Genomic DNA, 17,282 nt, shown 5'->3' on the forward strand with positions numbered 1-17,282 from the left:
TTTCAGATGTTGACAAAAAAAGAAGCAGACAAAATAGCATAAACGGCAGAGTATTTGCAAAGCTTGAAGTTTATTGTTCAATCAAATGCATTGATATCTTCAGATAAGTTGAAGAAAAGTGAATTTGAGGACCTTACATTGCTGTGGAAGCAACAGTCAAGGAGTTGAGTTGCCTCTACTAGTGGAGAAACTAACTTTCGAAGGACATTAATCCTAGAATTTTTAAAATTCACCATTGAAACTCTTTGAAAACTCCATGAATTCCACAATGGAATTGGTGTAGAAACCCTGTACAAACAACTGCTACAACAACCGCCACATCACCATCCCTGCCGCCACTACTACAACCACAACATCACCATCCCTACCACCACTACTTCAACAACCACATCACCATCTCTATTACCACTACTATAACCACTACCACATCACCATCCCTACCAGCACTACTACGAAGTCCTTACATTTCTGTGGAAACAGTAGTTAAGGAGTTGAGTTGTTACCACAAGCGGAGAAAAGCGTTGAAGGAATAATTTATTGTTGTTTTAATCCTTGAATTAAAAAAAAAAATAACATTGAAAACCTCTTGAAAACTACTTGGACTTCTAAATGGAATTGCTGTAGGAACCCTGTACTACTATTACAACCACCACCACCACCGCATCATCATCACTACAACTACAACCATCACGACCACTACTACTTCAACCAGCACCATCACCACATCATATTTACCACTACTACTATTACAACCACCACCACCACCGCATCATCATCATTACAACTTCAACCATCACGACCACTACTACGTCAACCAGCACCATCACCACATCATATTTACCACTACTACTACAATCACCACCACCACATCATCATCACTACCACTACTACTACTACTACCACTACCACATCATCACTACCACTACTACAACCACCACCATAACATCGTCATCACTACCACTGCAACCACCACATCGTCATCATTGCCACTACTTCTACAACCATCACTACCACAGCTACTTCAACCACCACCACCATTTATCACCACTATCACTACTACAGCAACCACCACCACCACAATATCATCACTACCACTACAACCACCACCACATCATCATTACCACTACTAATGCTACCACCACCACCACCACATCATTATCATTGCCACCACAGCATCATCACTACGACCACTACGACTACAACCACCACATCATCATCACTACCACTACTACTACAACAACCACCACCACCACCACATCTTCATCACGACCACTACTACTACAACCACCAACACATCATCACTACCACTAATACTTCAACCACCACCAACACATCATTATCATTACCACTACTACTACTACAACCACCATCACCACATCATCATCACTACCACTACTAATACAACCATCACCACCACCACATCATCATTACTACTACAAACACCACCACCACATCATCACTACTACTACAACCACCCACACAACATCATCACTACGACTACAACCACTGCCACTACTACAACTACAACCACTACCACCACCACATCATTATCACTACCACTACTACTACAACAGCCATTATCACATCGACATCATCACTACTACTACTACTACTACTACTACTACTACTACTACTACTACTACTACTACTACTACTACTACTACTACTACTACTACTATTACTACTACTACTATTACTACTACTACTACTACTACTACTACCACTACTACTACTACTACTACTATTATTACTACTGCTACTACTACTACTACTACTACTACTACTACTACTACTACTACTACTACTACTACTACTACTACTTCTACAAACACTACAACCACTACAACCACCAACACCACATCATTCTCACTACTACCATTACTACAATCACTATCATTAGGTTTTGGAACTTTATTTCATTTGAAATAAGGAAACTTTAGGGTTGTATTTGGCAATGTCTTTATATATCATTATATAGTTCTAAACTGTTATTTATTTAGATCTATACAATATTTAAACACAATACCAAATGCCATCCCAATTCCCTTTTTTTTTGTGTGCGGAAATTCCTCTTTCGGCATTGAAACTCCTCCGAGTGGTGTCTGAAATTTCTGTGAGTCAAATAGAAAATTGGCGTCTCTGGAAGGAGGAAAGAAAGAGGTGGAGAAAAAAAAATTATGTTTGACATTTGAACAAAGGGAGTTAAGTAGGACACTGCATTGCTCTCCCATTCCATTCCCTGATACTCCTGATTGTGTCGCTAGTTATGCCAGATTTTATATGTTTGAAGACAAATTTGGTGGTTATTTTGAGAGGAATTTCCATTGGTAAAATTTGGCGGGTTATAGCGATAGATTTTGGCAAGTGGTAAGTAAAGTTACGAATTCCTATTTCTTGTTTCAAATTCCTATTTTTTTACATTCTGATTCCACTTTTGAAGTGTGGAGGGTTGGTAGGTTTTGTGTAGGAAATTAAGAATCATTGAACAGCCACACTAGATGATTCACCTTTTGAGATAATGTCGAAGTAGCAATCAAAATCTACAGATCTTCATCTCTTAAATGTGGCTATGTGGTCTAGTGGTATGGCACTCGCTTTCAGGATCGGAAGGTCCTGGGTTTGAGCCTCACGCCCAGCGCATAGTTGAGTCCTTGGAAAAGATTCTTTACTCACATTCCCTCACCGTATTCAGGTGTATAATGAGTACCTGGCCGTTTACAGCGTTATCTTTGTCCGAAAAATTGTAATATCGCCTAATAGGCGTTATGTCCCGTCCTTGTAAAGCGCTTTGAGCACATTTAGTGGATATTGCACTATAGAAAATCTTTTTTTTTCTTTTTTTTTTAAATGGGGGTCGTGACAAATCATTTTGTGCAGTGATCATTTCACAATCAAAGAGATTGGTATTGATCTTGAGTGCCCGCTTATTGATCGCTTGTTGATCGAACAGGGATTGGGTAATTGAGATTGTTAAATTTGGTGGAAAGTACTTTGCAATAAAAAAGCAAATTGTCTTACAGATATCTTTTAATGTCAAAATATGTTACAGTGAATGATGTAATCAGTTAGATGGTGAAAAGGTTTGAACTGAGATATTGCTAAGTTTAGTTAGAAGGTCAATTTTGATCAAAAATGACTTCTTTTCATAAATGATGATATCAACCCTTTTTGTACATCTTCTGGATATATCAAAGCTTAATTTCACTTCTAAATATTTTTAACAGCTAGTCAAGTTGAGAAAGTATGAAATTTGAGAAAAATTGCTGGATACCTTTCCCATACATCTGACCATAACTTCATGAAAAATCACACGATTTACTTCAAATAAAGGTTAAAACGCTCTGGGGAGCATATTCTTTGAGAACATGCAAATAAAATGCAAATCCAAAATGTTCACCTTCCAACTGATTTTGTTATGCACTAACACATATGTGTTGTAATGAGTGCCCCTTTGTTTGTAAGGTTAGCGATTTATCTGTGAGCTTTCAGGACTCCCGGTTATCCTTCAATACTCTCTGTTTAGCCAGTTGACCACCTTGCTCTGGAAAGAAATGTATCTAAAATTTGGCCAGAAATCCCGTCCTTCAAATATTGATCGATTTAAATGATCCTCATCTTGGCAAATATTCCAAAATCTGGAACCTTATGAAATCCCAGCGTTGATAGGTTTTTTTTCCTAGATGAGGGCTATTTAAATCCGTCAATATCTGAAGGACAAGTTTTCTGGCTAAATTTTTATACATGTGTCTTTCCAGACTACAGCAGTTAATGGGTTAATATGGCATAGGATGGGAGGAGGAGCCATTTTTGTTTTTTAGACATAGCAAATAGATGTCTGGTACGTTTTTCTGTAAGATTATGTTAAAACAGCCAATCGGAAAGCCAAAAGACCCTATTTGGCTCAACAATATAGCCAGTTAAAGAGCTAATTGATTAACTTAAGGTATTGTTAAGGCTCTGTGTGTGTTTAATGAGCCTTTACTCTTTCATTAACCAACGAGATGAATGACATTAATTATAGACATCCCATATTTCGAAATTAATTCTCTAAACGTTAAAACAAAATTTTAACACCTCTTTCATAAGAGAGAAAATGCATCTTGTCAGACCAAATGGAAAGAACAGAGCAAGGCAGAAAATAAAAGTTTGTCGAGTTTTTTCTGCGAGCAGCTCTTTATTTGGTTATGATTATAATTTTACCATTTCTATCACTTATTCAGGTGGCAGGCACAGCGATACCTTACTTCATAGACGTTGGGTCCATAATTTCCGGCAAGGAAGACTTGGACTGGTCCAATGTCATGGACAATATTGGATATCATATCAATGCCTACACGCAGAGGTGTTGGGAAGTTGAACATGTACAGGTTAGAATAAAAAAAAGGCATCTATTTTAGACCTGCCTAGTACTGCAAAATATTTGTAGAATTATGAATTTTTACTCCAGCTACAGAACCTCAAATTAATTACAGAACTATATAATAAGCGTTTTTGAATAAATAAATCTTGCCGAAGAGGAAAGCTGAGTTCCTTGGAACCTATATTTAGGACTTTGAGGCATTTTGTTTTATCATGCTGAGGGGAAATAATAAATTAGTAACTAATAAGTGACTTTTCTTTTTTTCCCCTTAGAAGAAACAACGAATATATATAGATTTACAGTAGGCAACTCTGCTAATTATTTCCTCCGAAGTTTATATAATCTATCTCATTTCACAGAGCAAGCATAAAACAGTTTTGGAGCAGATCTCCTTCAATGACCCAATGACTGTTGTAGAAATGGACCTGGCTTTACCTGTAGATAGCAGCAATACTTTACTGAGGGTTTTGCTCCATCTTGTTTGTGATAACATTGAAAATGTTATTTTCAATAAAGTTAGCGTGACAAGTGAGTGGTCTTTTTTTTATTAACAGGAGTCTGCAATGATCATTATTATAATTATTATTATTATTATTATTATTATTATTATTATTATTATTATTATTATTATTTATTATTAATTATTATTATTATTATTATTATTATTATTATTATTATTATTATTATTATTATTTATTATTATTATTATTATTATTATTATTATTATTATTATTATTATTATTATTATATATTATTATTATTATTATTATTATATTATTATTATTATTATATTATTATTATTTATTATATTATATATTATTATTATTATTATTATTATTATTATTATTATTATTATTATTATTATTATTATTATTATTATTATTTATTATTATTATTATTATATTATTATATTATTATTATTAATTATTATTATTATTATTATTATTATTATTTATATCTATGGAGAACCCGCAATATTTGCAGAGAAATAATCACTATTAGGAACAGGCAGTCATTTATTATACTTCTGTGTTGAATTTTTAGATTTGCTGGTAATTATGCACTCGATGATGAAAGTCAAACATCAAAAAGAAAGAGCAGAGCCGATTTTCTTCATATTAATTCGAGTCAATAGGTGATAGGATTAGCCTGAAATAAAAAGGTTTGCTTGGCTCGGGTTCTAGACCTCTCATAGTGGGCAGGGAGGTACTTACTGTGTCTTGTATCCCCCTATATCTGTTTTCCAACTTGCTTTCTGTCTTTGTCTGGAAATGAGATTACTTGGTTTTGTCCTGGCCCTGGCCTGATAGCCTGGCTGTATAGTTAGTTTTTGGAGATGATATTTTTTCCTTGTAAATCATCTCTCTCTCTCTCTCTCTCTCTCTCTCTCTCTCTCTCTCTCTCTCTCTCTCTCTCTCTCTCTCTCTCTCTCTCTCTCTCTCTCTCTCTTATGCACCATATTATGTTTTGAATACATATTGTATATGATTTGTAAACATTTGAGTGTATTTCTCTTAGTGGGGACCTGTGCTTGTGTCTGGATAAGACTTGTAGGTGATCTCAAACTAAGTACTTCGATAGTGTGCTCTTGGAAGCTACATCTGTTCCCTGTTTGAACCAATTCCCCTTTTCTTACGTTTTCTTGGATGCTTTAATTGTAATTCTAGAACTTTTTGATTTCTCATTTTCTTACTTTTTACTCGCGTTGACATGACCTTAATGTGTTGCAAGCGCCGTAAAAAGCTTGCAAGTTACACATATATCCAGAGCTGCCAACTGCCACGGAAATACTGTGCTTGTTTATTTGGTTTTTATTCTCTATGGTCGATAAATTCGCAATTTGTGTGTCTGATTAATCTCATCTCAAACTAAGTGCATTGATGGTATGCTCTTGGAATCCACATCTGGTCCCTATTTGAATCAATTCCCCTTGCTTTGTCTTTCTTTTTCTCGGGTTCTTTGATTGTAAATCAAGAATATTTTGACTATACCAGGTTCTTCTTTTTACTTGCGCTGATATGGCTTAAATGTGTCGCAAGTGTTGTAAAACCCTTAAAACCAAAATAAGCTGTTGCTTACTTTGATCTATGGCGGAGAGGTCACTTGCTGTGTCTTCTATCCCTCATGTTTTCCCTCTCCGTGTAGGTACCACAAGAGACAATTTATAAATATCTAAATTTGATTTTTCTTACTATATTCATAAAGCATTCTGATAGACGTGGAAAATACTTTTTAAATTTTGAAAGTCCATACATAAATAAGAAATTTTCGGCTAAGAGGTAGTTTAGCAGAAAAATCACCAATATGTCTTGTGTCATTTTTGACACCTCTGCTCAGCTGCATGAATTTTGATGACATTCCCATGCCCATGACATTAGTCTAGACACATTGGCGCCAAATGTGAATAGTGATACAATACACATGACGGTGTTGGATGAAAAGATGATCAAAAGGGAAGGAGATGGAGCAAATGGGTGTCAATATTTTTGTACCATTTAGCTTTGTACTTCTTTTTTTTTGTTTGTTTGTTCTGAATTCAATTGAATCATTACAACTTATCTCTAATTACCTATTAAAACAAAAATCAGAGTGGTCAGAGTGGGAAGCATTATAGGGCTCTAAAATGTTTAATTGGAAATACCAATTTTAAAAATTATATTTACAAAAAGTCAGTTTATATCTTGTGATCAGAATATACGTGCTTTAGAAGTTAGTAATATATTACGTAATATTAAGTAACAATGAATAACTATGTTATTTTTTGCATTAGATTTGGGCTTGACAGACAGACCGATAAATTTTCCTCTTTTTTTTACAAATTGTCATTATCATCATTGATCCCTACCACCACTACTACAACAACTACCACCACATCATCATTCCTACTACCAATACAACTACATCCTCCACCACCACATCATCCCAACTATCACTACTACTACTACCACCACATTATCCCCACCACAACTATTACAACCACCACCACACGATCATTCCCAACACCTCTACAACTACAACCACCATATCATTATCCTTATCACGATCCTACTGCAACCACCACTGCATCATCATCCCTACCGTTACATTTTAAACTGCAACTACAATATGTTGTAATTGAGCCAAGGTCAAAAGGTGCCAATTTTTTTTCTCAAAATAAAAGTGACATAATAATCCATTCATGTTTCTATATGTGTAGCAAAAACCCTGTACTTCATGAATCAAAGGCCCTTTAGATAACTTTAAGGTCTAACGCAGCATAATATCGTCAACAATACCTATAGGTTGCTGGTGTCACCTGTGACCGGTGACACCAAAATGAGACAAAAGACTCAATAACCAAATGATCTTTGTTGAGTATCAAACTTTATTTAGTAAGTTATAGACAAAAAGACACAATTAACAACAACCATAGTACAATAATATTACCAACTATTGGAGAAAATGTTGCTTTTTGGAGTCATCGGTCACAAGCAACATAGAATGCAAATATATTATTTCATAAAAATGTTTGTACATTAACAACAACAACAATATTGCATATGATTATTACCAGCAATGCTCTGAAACTTTTGGAATAAAATGTTGTGAAATAATGTGACCAAAGCATATCTTATTGAGCGACATTGTGTCACTTGTGACATTAGACCGATGACATCATTACTTATGTCACAAGCAATACGAAATTGCCATTTCGACAATATATCATTAATTTCAGTCAAACCAGTGTAATAACCACAGTTGAATATGGAATTTAATAATATTTCAGAAACCAAAGACTTCAAAAATAGAAATATACATGGAAATTAGAGCTTCTGAATGTGACTTGTGACTTAAGACCGGTGACACCATTACTTATGTCACAAGCAACACCAAATCACACTTGCGTCTATAATATATCATTATTTTCAGTCAAAAAAGCACAATAACCTACTCTATTTGAAATTCAATAATATTTTAAGAAACTAAATACTTTCAAATTGGAAATATACTTAGAAATTAGTAATACCATTGTTGCTATTACTTTGGTCAAAATCGGCACTAGAACGCAATTTTGCCTCAATAAATCAAGAATAGCAACTGAACACATGTAATATAGCCTGTTAAAATGAAATTCAGTGACATTTCAAGCTTTGAAGAACATGAAAACAGAAATACATTAGAAACTTCAACTTAAGTGTCACCTGTGACATTTTAACCAATGACACCAATGGTCACAAAAAGTACCAGAAGTCACGTAAACACTAGATAAATATCAGCCATGGTAATAAATTCATGTAACCATACGGTAATATCCGCCCTACTGCTCAAATCTGCTAGTTTGTAGTAATTTAGTGTGTTAATAGTAAATCAAATCAAATTTCTTGACAACCCTTCTATTATCTGGATTCGTCAAAAGCTTGAGTTTTGTCTTTTTCTTGATTGATACAACCCTGAAACATAAAAAATCAGAATTACAAGGAAATAATTAATTGTGTCAAAATCACAGTCTTATGTGAGATGTCATAATATCATATTTGTAAATAGAATAACAGCTGAAAACATACTTTTTTGGTGGCATTTTGTAGTATCCAATATCAAGTGTTGCTTGTGACAATGTAAAATAGCGATGACACCAAAGGTCAACTTACCTTTTCTGCCTGGAGCCACGCTGGAAAGGCAAATGAAAGTGCTGGACTTCAAAGACTGGTAAGAAGGGTGGATCAAAATTGCGAATCGCCATTTAACGAAGCAAACTTCCACGTGTTCACACATGCCGTGTTGCTTGTGACAAATGACACCAAAACCAATAAACCTCAATATCGGCAAAACGGTATACATTTACTCCACGATTTGAGTTCAGATAGTAAATCTATGCTTTTTTCTCATAATAAAACATTTTATAAACATTACACATGAGCTTTAAAGTTTCGTGTCGAGTCTTAGTATTGTGCTGTGTTTGATGACACCAAAGGTCACAAGCAACACCAACTTTTTAAGAACTCTATATGAAACTTCATCAGATATGTAATATACTGCAATTGCGTTTAAAAGTGAATTTTGACTTTATACTATTAGTCAAATTTCAATCACGTGAGCTAAAACATCACATTTATTTCTACATGATTTCTAAAAAGGTGATGTGTTGACCTCGTTTTAAGCACATGCCAAACAGCATTCAAATTTCACTTTCAAGTTGTTTATTTCATATTCTGTTGAACAGAGTATGTTGAGCTATCTCCTTTTATCTCTTCTTCATATTATCAATTGATTACAAGCATTGACCCAATGAAAACAGCCCATAATTAAGTAAAAATCAAATTTTCTTAACACTGGTATCAGGAGGGCACCTTTTGACCTTGGCTCAATTACACTTTCAACTTTTGAAATTCCTCCAAGTGGTGTCAGAAATTATTGCGAGACGCATTTTGGATTGCATCTCAGTAGATTTTAATGAAATTCAAATTTATACGTTATCGTCGCATAGATGTGTCTTGAACTATTCGCTGAAAAATAACCTCCGTTTTCGTGACCAGTCATTCTCACTCCTGAACCATCATGACATCATGACCATCCCCACCACAAATATCACGACTACAAAAGCAACTATTACATTATCATCAGTAACACCATCTTCACAACCGCATCATCACTGTCATCATTATAATCAGTACCACCTCTAGTGCAAGCACCACTATCACATCATCTTCCTGGTGGGATCTTTAATTGCATAGATCAGAGTTGCTTTCTGTCTTTGTCTTGTCTTGATCCTTTTCCTGGCCGGATTCATTGGCCGGGAGGGAAACAATTAAATGTATAGTCATGGTTTTGGGGGATGATATGTTTGTCCTCGTAAATCATCTCTCTTTTGTGTAACGTTAGATTTGTTGTTTTAAATTTTGTATTTCTCTCACAAGGATTCTGTGCTTATGTCTTGGTGAAACTTTTAGGTGACCTCAAACTAACTACATTGATAGTTTGATCTTGTAGTCCGTTTATCACAAACGGACTCTAAGACCAAACTCTCAATGTAGTTAGTTTAAAGTCAACTATTTGAACCAGTCTCACCTTTTCTCCGGTACTTTTGATCTTACTTAAATCTGTATTTTTTACAACCCCATTTCTACCTTTTAGGCGGTGCTGAAATGACCTATAAGTAAAAGTGAAGCAAGCACCGTAAAAACCCTTCGAACTAATAGCTCAAAAATATCTCTTTCTCTCTCTCTCTCTCTCTCTCTCTCTCTCTCTCTCTCTCTTTCTCTCTCTCTCTCTATCCATATATCTCTCTTTACACAAACACACATAGACACACAAATCAATAAGTACACTTATTTGTTTAGTCCCGATTAGTTTTCATGTTCATCCTCCACTACTTACCAATAACAGGTCATCACAAACACCTTGACTTCAATCTCTCTATCTCTCTCTCTATCTCTCTTTCTCTCTCTCTCTCTCTTTCTCCCTCTCTCTCTCTCTCTCTCTCTCTCTCTCTCTCTCTCTCTCTGTCATACACACATATGACACATATGCACGTTCACATACAAATCAATAAAGTTAACTCAGTCACAGTGGTTTACCAGCGGATCACTTCGTTGAGATGCTAGGTCAAGAGGTCACTACTCTCCTTCTCTTTACCTGCGCTCTGGCATGGCACGTGCCTGCAGTCAGTGAAGCGAGTAGTCTAATTGGTCTGATAAATAATGGCATAGCCAAGCCACAATTATCTTAAATGTAAATCTATATCACTCATGTTTAAGATTGAAATCCCCCTCACACAGTGGACTAAATATCATAGATATCATCAGTATATTTCTTTCTCAGGAACACAGCAAAGTAGACTCACATTTTCACTACATTTATCATTTAAATCAAATATTTCTGCAATCCCTACAACAACAATCAGACGTTGCAGTTTGTTATTATTCACACTAGTACATAATACAAACCATCTACTTTCTGTTGCACTAATGTTAATTCAGTTCAACAAATATGTAACAAGTGTAGGGGTGGGGTATCAAATTTCACTGGGAATATCTAGCAGTCTATGAGATGTCTAGGCTATCGTGGGTGATGAATTTGGACCAGTTACACAATGTAAACAATGTCATAATCATTTCCCGGACTCCCTACTGACCATGGAACACTTTACTACACCAATTCTACAGTTTTGTCATTAAACGTTCCCACGAATATGGTAAAGGAGTGAAAAGTCATACTTATTGTAGTACAGGAAAGTATATATATATATATATATATATATATATATATATATATATATATATATATATATATATATATATATATATATATATATATACACTCCCTCTGCAAGTAGCCCTACAATAATAGTTCTTAAAGACACATCTGTTCCTGATTTAAGAAATATGAAATGAATGGGTTTGTTTCATTCATGTCTCTGTTGATTGGTGTGGGAAGGTTTTATTCACCAGCTGCACTACTTGTACATTGTGAATATTGAGAATAATGTCTGAATATCTGTTAATTCCTAGGAGGTGCCACTATTATTTTCTCTATCTTGGCTGTGTTTGAGTACCCCCCCCCCCCTCCACCCCTCTCCCCCTCTTCTTATTTTCCCCAGTCAAACTTGCCTTTGTGGAATACTATCTGTACTAACTGTTGATGTTATATCGTTGTTGTCAGTGGTATCAATTAGGTGTAGTGTGAATGTGATGCATTTCTCTTAGCCTGTCTTTTACGTTTGTATGTAATATGTGTGTATATGCAGGATGTATGGGTGTATGTATGTGTGTGTGAGAGAGAGAGAGAGAGAGAAAGAAAGAAAGAGAGAGGGGAATACCTTTTTCTACCATATTCATTGCTTCTATCATCTACTACGCCACTGTGATGGTGTTGTTGTTTGGTGTAATGACGATGGTTTTGTTTCTATTTGTAATAGTGAAGTAAAACCTACACACAATATATTGCTTTATGTGTTCTTTAGGAGTGTGTTAAATTGTTTAATCCACTTATCTCCATATCTTTTAAATACAATACCTAATACAAATGAAGAGAACATACCAGATGTCCAGCCCATTACATTTATGACCATTAAAAACGTAGTTAAAATGTGTTGAATCAGAAAATGAATGTTTTACTGTGTGTAATAATATTAAGACTTGACAAAGCATTAATTAGTTTCGGAATCCAACGTCTGATTTTAAAGATTTGAATTTTTTATTGTCCGCACAACAACTTAAATATTTTAAAATGGTAGGAATTTTAAATTGCTTATAAAACCTATCAGAATAATCACAATAAAACGAAAAAAGAACCAACATAACAAGTGAAAGTAGTACTGTCTGTTCCGTAAGTTAATATTATTGTAATGTAAGTGGTCATCTAGATATGGTGTTGTATTACATCACGAAAATGCAATACTTTGCGTCTTAACCCTCTAAAAGGGGAATCCCCGTCCAGGTAGCCACTTTTACAGCATGCAGCTGCTGTTGTCAGTCACTTGCTGGGTTCCAGCAGTATAACTAAGTGATCCGATTTTATGAAGAAATAAACAGCAGTGCAGTTTTTTAGCCTCATTAATTTTTCAATTTCATCGTTCTGTCCTCATCACTAGATTTACTTTGAGCACTCTCTCTCTCTCTCTCTCTCTCTCTCTCTCTCTCCCTCACACACATACACACACACAAATCAGTAAAGAGCACCCAGTTCTTTAGCCTCAATATGTTTTCATTTTTCATCTTCCGGTACTTAACAATGATACACACCACACACACACACACACACAGACACACATATGATTTAATTAAAATGTTAATTTCCTGGCAATTGCCAACATGAAACATACGTTAACTTAATATTTACGATTAACAGATAAAACACAACCCATATAACAATAAAGTTCACTCAATACTTTAACATAATCTTTCTGTACATATCACTATATTCAATTTGAGCACTCTCTCTCTCACTCCTCCTGTGTGTGTGTGTGTGTGTTTGTGTGTGTGTGTGTGTGTGTCTCACTCACAAACACACACTATCTATCTTCTGTCAGACAAACCTAAATCTATAAAGTGGATCAAATCCTTTTCACATCAGCCATCAATCTCTCTTTTCATCTCCAAGTACACACCTTATCACCACCACCACCACCATCATCATCATCATCATCATCATCATCATCATCATCATCATCATCATCATCATCGTCATCATCATCATCATCATCATCATCACTGCCACTACTACTACTACTACAACCACCACCATCGCCACACCATCATTTCATGAAGCACCACCACTACTACTACTACAACCACCTCCACCACATCATCATCATCACTATCATAACCACCACCACCACCACGACATCAAAACACTATCACCATTAAAACAGCCATCACTACCACATCCTTACCACCCCTACTACAACCTCCTCCAACACAACAGTATCACCACCACCACTGCTGCAACCACCACAACTACATACATCATCATTATCATTACTGCCAACAGTACAACAGCCACCATCATATCATTATTACCACGACCCCTACGATTCATTTTTATTTTTTATACGTCATAATGAAATAGGTTTTGGAACTTTACTTGATTTGAAACAAGGGGTATTGGGATGATTATAGATCTCAATAGATTATATTTAGTTTGCAGAAATTTCTGTTTAAGCATTGAAATTATTCGGAATTGTTTCTGAAATTTACGTGAGCCAAATTTTAAGTTGGCGTCTCTGGTCAACTTGAAACAATGGGAGGTGGGCACTAGTGAATCTGTGAAAAAGGGAGATGTGGCGACTACCACTACTACTACTACAACCATCACCACATTATCATCACTACCACAACTACTACAACCACCACCACATCATCATACCTACGACTACCATTACTACAACCACCATGTTATAATTACACTTTCAGTTTTTAAAATTCCTCCGAGTGGTGTCAGAAATTGCTGCGAGACACAGTTTGGATTGCATCACAATAAATTTTAATGAAATTTAAATTTATATGTTATTTTTGCATGGATGCTTCTTGATCTTAGCGCTGAAAAATGTCCTCCTATTTAGTGACCAGTCATTCTCACCCCTGGTTGAGAAGCGACTATTGTACGGAGGTATTGCAAATCTCACCAAAACCAAAACTGAAAAAAGATCTCTTTATTTGCAGGGCTGAGAATCTTCCCGCCTAAACGGTAGTTTATCTCCACCCATCCCCATCACATTTCCTCCTTTTTCAAAAACAATTTTGATAAATAAACAGTGATTTTGAGAATTTCTCAGAAATTTTCCGCTGAATTTGCCGTGTCAAACATTTTCCTCAAAATCACTAATCTATTTTATGTCATATTTTGGCACCTGTGCTCAGTCTCGTAAAATTCTGTGACGATCCCGTTTTTATGACGTCTGGCCAGACAGAATGGCACCAGATGTCACAATTGAAACAGAAGATCAGTGGTGTAACTTGATTACCTAGTTGATGTTGGAAGGGGAGGGACAAATGGGTCTGGATTATTTTTCTCTGTCGTAGGCCTTTATATTTTTTCTCTCTCTCTCTTTCTCTTTCTCACTCTCTCTCTCTCTCTCTCTCTCTCTCTCTCTCTCTCTCTCTCTCTCTCTCTCTCTCTCTCTCTCTCTCTCTCTCTCTCTCTCTCTCTCTCGATCGCTGGCAACCGTCCATTAAATCATCTGGTTATAACAGAGATAATATATTAGAATAAAGCAATGGTGATTGGCTTAGTTAACTATTCTTTCTTTTTATCTTTGGACAATGGCTATAAATTTGAGAATTTCTTGGGTTGTATTTATAAGCTAAATAACCACTAGGTTTCGGTAAGAAAGATATTGTAGCCTGTTTTATAAAGTAAAAATCAAAACAAAACCTTTTATTTGAATAACATTGTAGGCCTTTAATATGTGGAAGGGACAATTCATTAAATGTTCACAAAAAGTAAATTTATGTCTAATGATAAGAATGGATTTATATCAGTAATAGGCCTATACAATTACATAATACTAATACAAAACTACTTTCCTGTTATTTTTACACTTTGCTTGTGTTTGATCGATAGACCGAGACATTCTCCAAGGAACACAGAAGAATTTTATATTATTTACTCTTTTTTTTTCTCCCTTCAGGCTCGCATCCGGTTCCTTCAGAAAAAGCGCCAGAAATGAAAAGACTCTTGAAGTCCAAGCCATTGTCCAAGGCTCTACCTGCTTTCATTGAGAGATTGACAAGAGTTTCTATTGACGAAGATGAGAGAGAAGAAATTTAATTTTTAATATTGATCGTGTTGGATCTGCTGCGTATTGAACATCTTAATTTAACTTTTCCACAGTTTGAAGATCATGCTTTATTGAACTCCTTTCTTATTGAAATGATTTACATTTCCCATGGACATTTTTTATTTTCTCATCACAAGGTTGTTGGATGACCAGAACAAGGTCCTCTAGAACATATTTTGTTGAAATGTGCACCATGTCATATGTATATATTCTAGGTCTCTAGTTGTGTAGTCAAGTTGTGTTAGCCATTGGATATACTCTTAAGATTATTCAGTGACGTCGTCCAACTTACTAAGAGAACAAGAAGCATAGTGTTCTTTTACACTTCATATGGCTTTGTAACAATGATTGTTCTGAGTATTTTATCAACCTAACTGGGTGGGGTTCCTGACCTCCCATAGTGGGCAGGGGGGTACATAGTGTCCTCTGTCCCTTTATATCTGTCTTTGTCTTGGAATGAGATTACTTGGTTTTGTCCTGGGACTGGCCGGAGTCCTAGCTGGGAGGGAAACAGTCAAATGCATAGTTGTTTTAGGAGATGATATTTTTTTCCGTGCAATCATCTCTCTGTTATGTATAATTATATTTGTTATTTTGAATGTATAATGTGCTTTGAGTGCATTCCTCTTTGTTGGATTTTATGCTTGTGTCCGGATGAGACTTATAGGTGATCTCAAACTAAGTACATTGGTGGTATACTCTTGGAATCTACATCTGATCCTTATTTGTTCCCAGTTCCCCTATGTCTTACTTTTTCTTAGGTGCTTTAATTGTAATTCTAGAACTTTTTACTATTCCATTTTCTTCCTTTTTACTTGCACTGATATAACCTAAATGTGTAGCAAGCACCGTGAAACCATTAAAAACAAAACATATAAAACCTAAAGAGAAAGAAAAAGGAGGAGGAGAAGGAGTATGAGAGAAAAGAAAAATTCCAAGGTCAAATGAATATTATTTAAGTTGTTTGTATCTTTGTGAATTATCTACATTTCTGTTACATCCTTATTTATCAGTAACTTTAATTATGGTTGCTGACGGAGCACAAAAGATGCAAGTAATTTGTTGTTTTGTTGTTTTTTTTTATTGTTTATTTTGGCTGGCTTCGCCTATTAACAATTTTAACAACACTGAACTCTAAAAACCACTAATTATTGAAATAATAATTTGCATAAAGTGCTTTAGTGGAATAAGTAATGCTGATTCAGCAACAAATGTATTTGTGAGGATTTAAAGTTGTAAGTCAACCTCAACTTATTCCAAACAATAGAAATATTAAGGTTATGATGTTATACAATGAATCAATTACAAATGTTTTTCAAAAATAAATTTGAATAATGAATGAGTTGCAAAAGCAGTGTTGATTCAATTAATTTTGGGATGGTTTGTTGCAAGCAGCCATCAAGTTTGATGAATACATAAAAGACTGTTTGTGTCTTCTCTCTCTGACCATGAAAATAGTTGTGACGATTCGGGCCACTCCTGGAGGGTTGGTAGAGTGTCAACAGAAGAAAAGAGACGAAAAGACTAGGAGGATTGAGGAATTCGTTAAGTTCCCTCGGAGGGGGAGATCTGGCCACTGCACTGGGCCTAGCCTGATCATAGGGAAGAGAAAGAAGGAGAAAGTCTGTGTTTCAGGGCCAGACAATGGTAACAATAAAATGAAGG

General features: G+C 35.4%; 1 protein-coding gene across 2 annotated transcripts in view; it reads left to right on the forward strand.

The window, feature by feature from the left end:
* Positions 1-16,968, forward strand: part of LOC144956885 (uncharacterized) — a 37,426-nt gene extending 20,458 nt beyond the window's left edge. For both annotated transcript variants that reach the window (XM_078887692.1, XM_078887693.1), the window contains exons 2-4: positions 4,221-4,367; positions 4,720-4,888; positions 15,468-16,968. In XM_078887692.1, coding sequence (XP_078743818.1) covers positions 4,221-4,367; positions 4,720-4,888; positions 15,468-15,607 — 456 coding nt within the window. In that variant the 3' untranslated portion in view covers positions 15,608-16,968. The remainder of the gene's footprint in view (positions 1-4,220; positions 4,368-4,719; positions 4,889-15,467) is intronic.
* The last annotated feature ends 314 nt before the right edge of the window (positions 16,969-17,282 follow it).

Source organism: Berghia stephanieae, chromosome 11, assembly GCF_034508935.2.
Source record: "Berghia stephanieae isolate SIO BIC M18660-M18661 chromosome 11, UCSD_Bste_1.3, whole genome shotgun sequence".
NCBI lineage: Eukaryota > Metazoa > Mollusca > Gastropoda > Nudibranchia > Aeolidiidae > Berghia > Berghia stephanieae.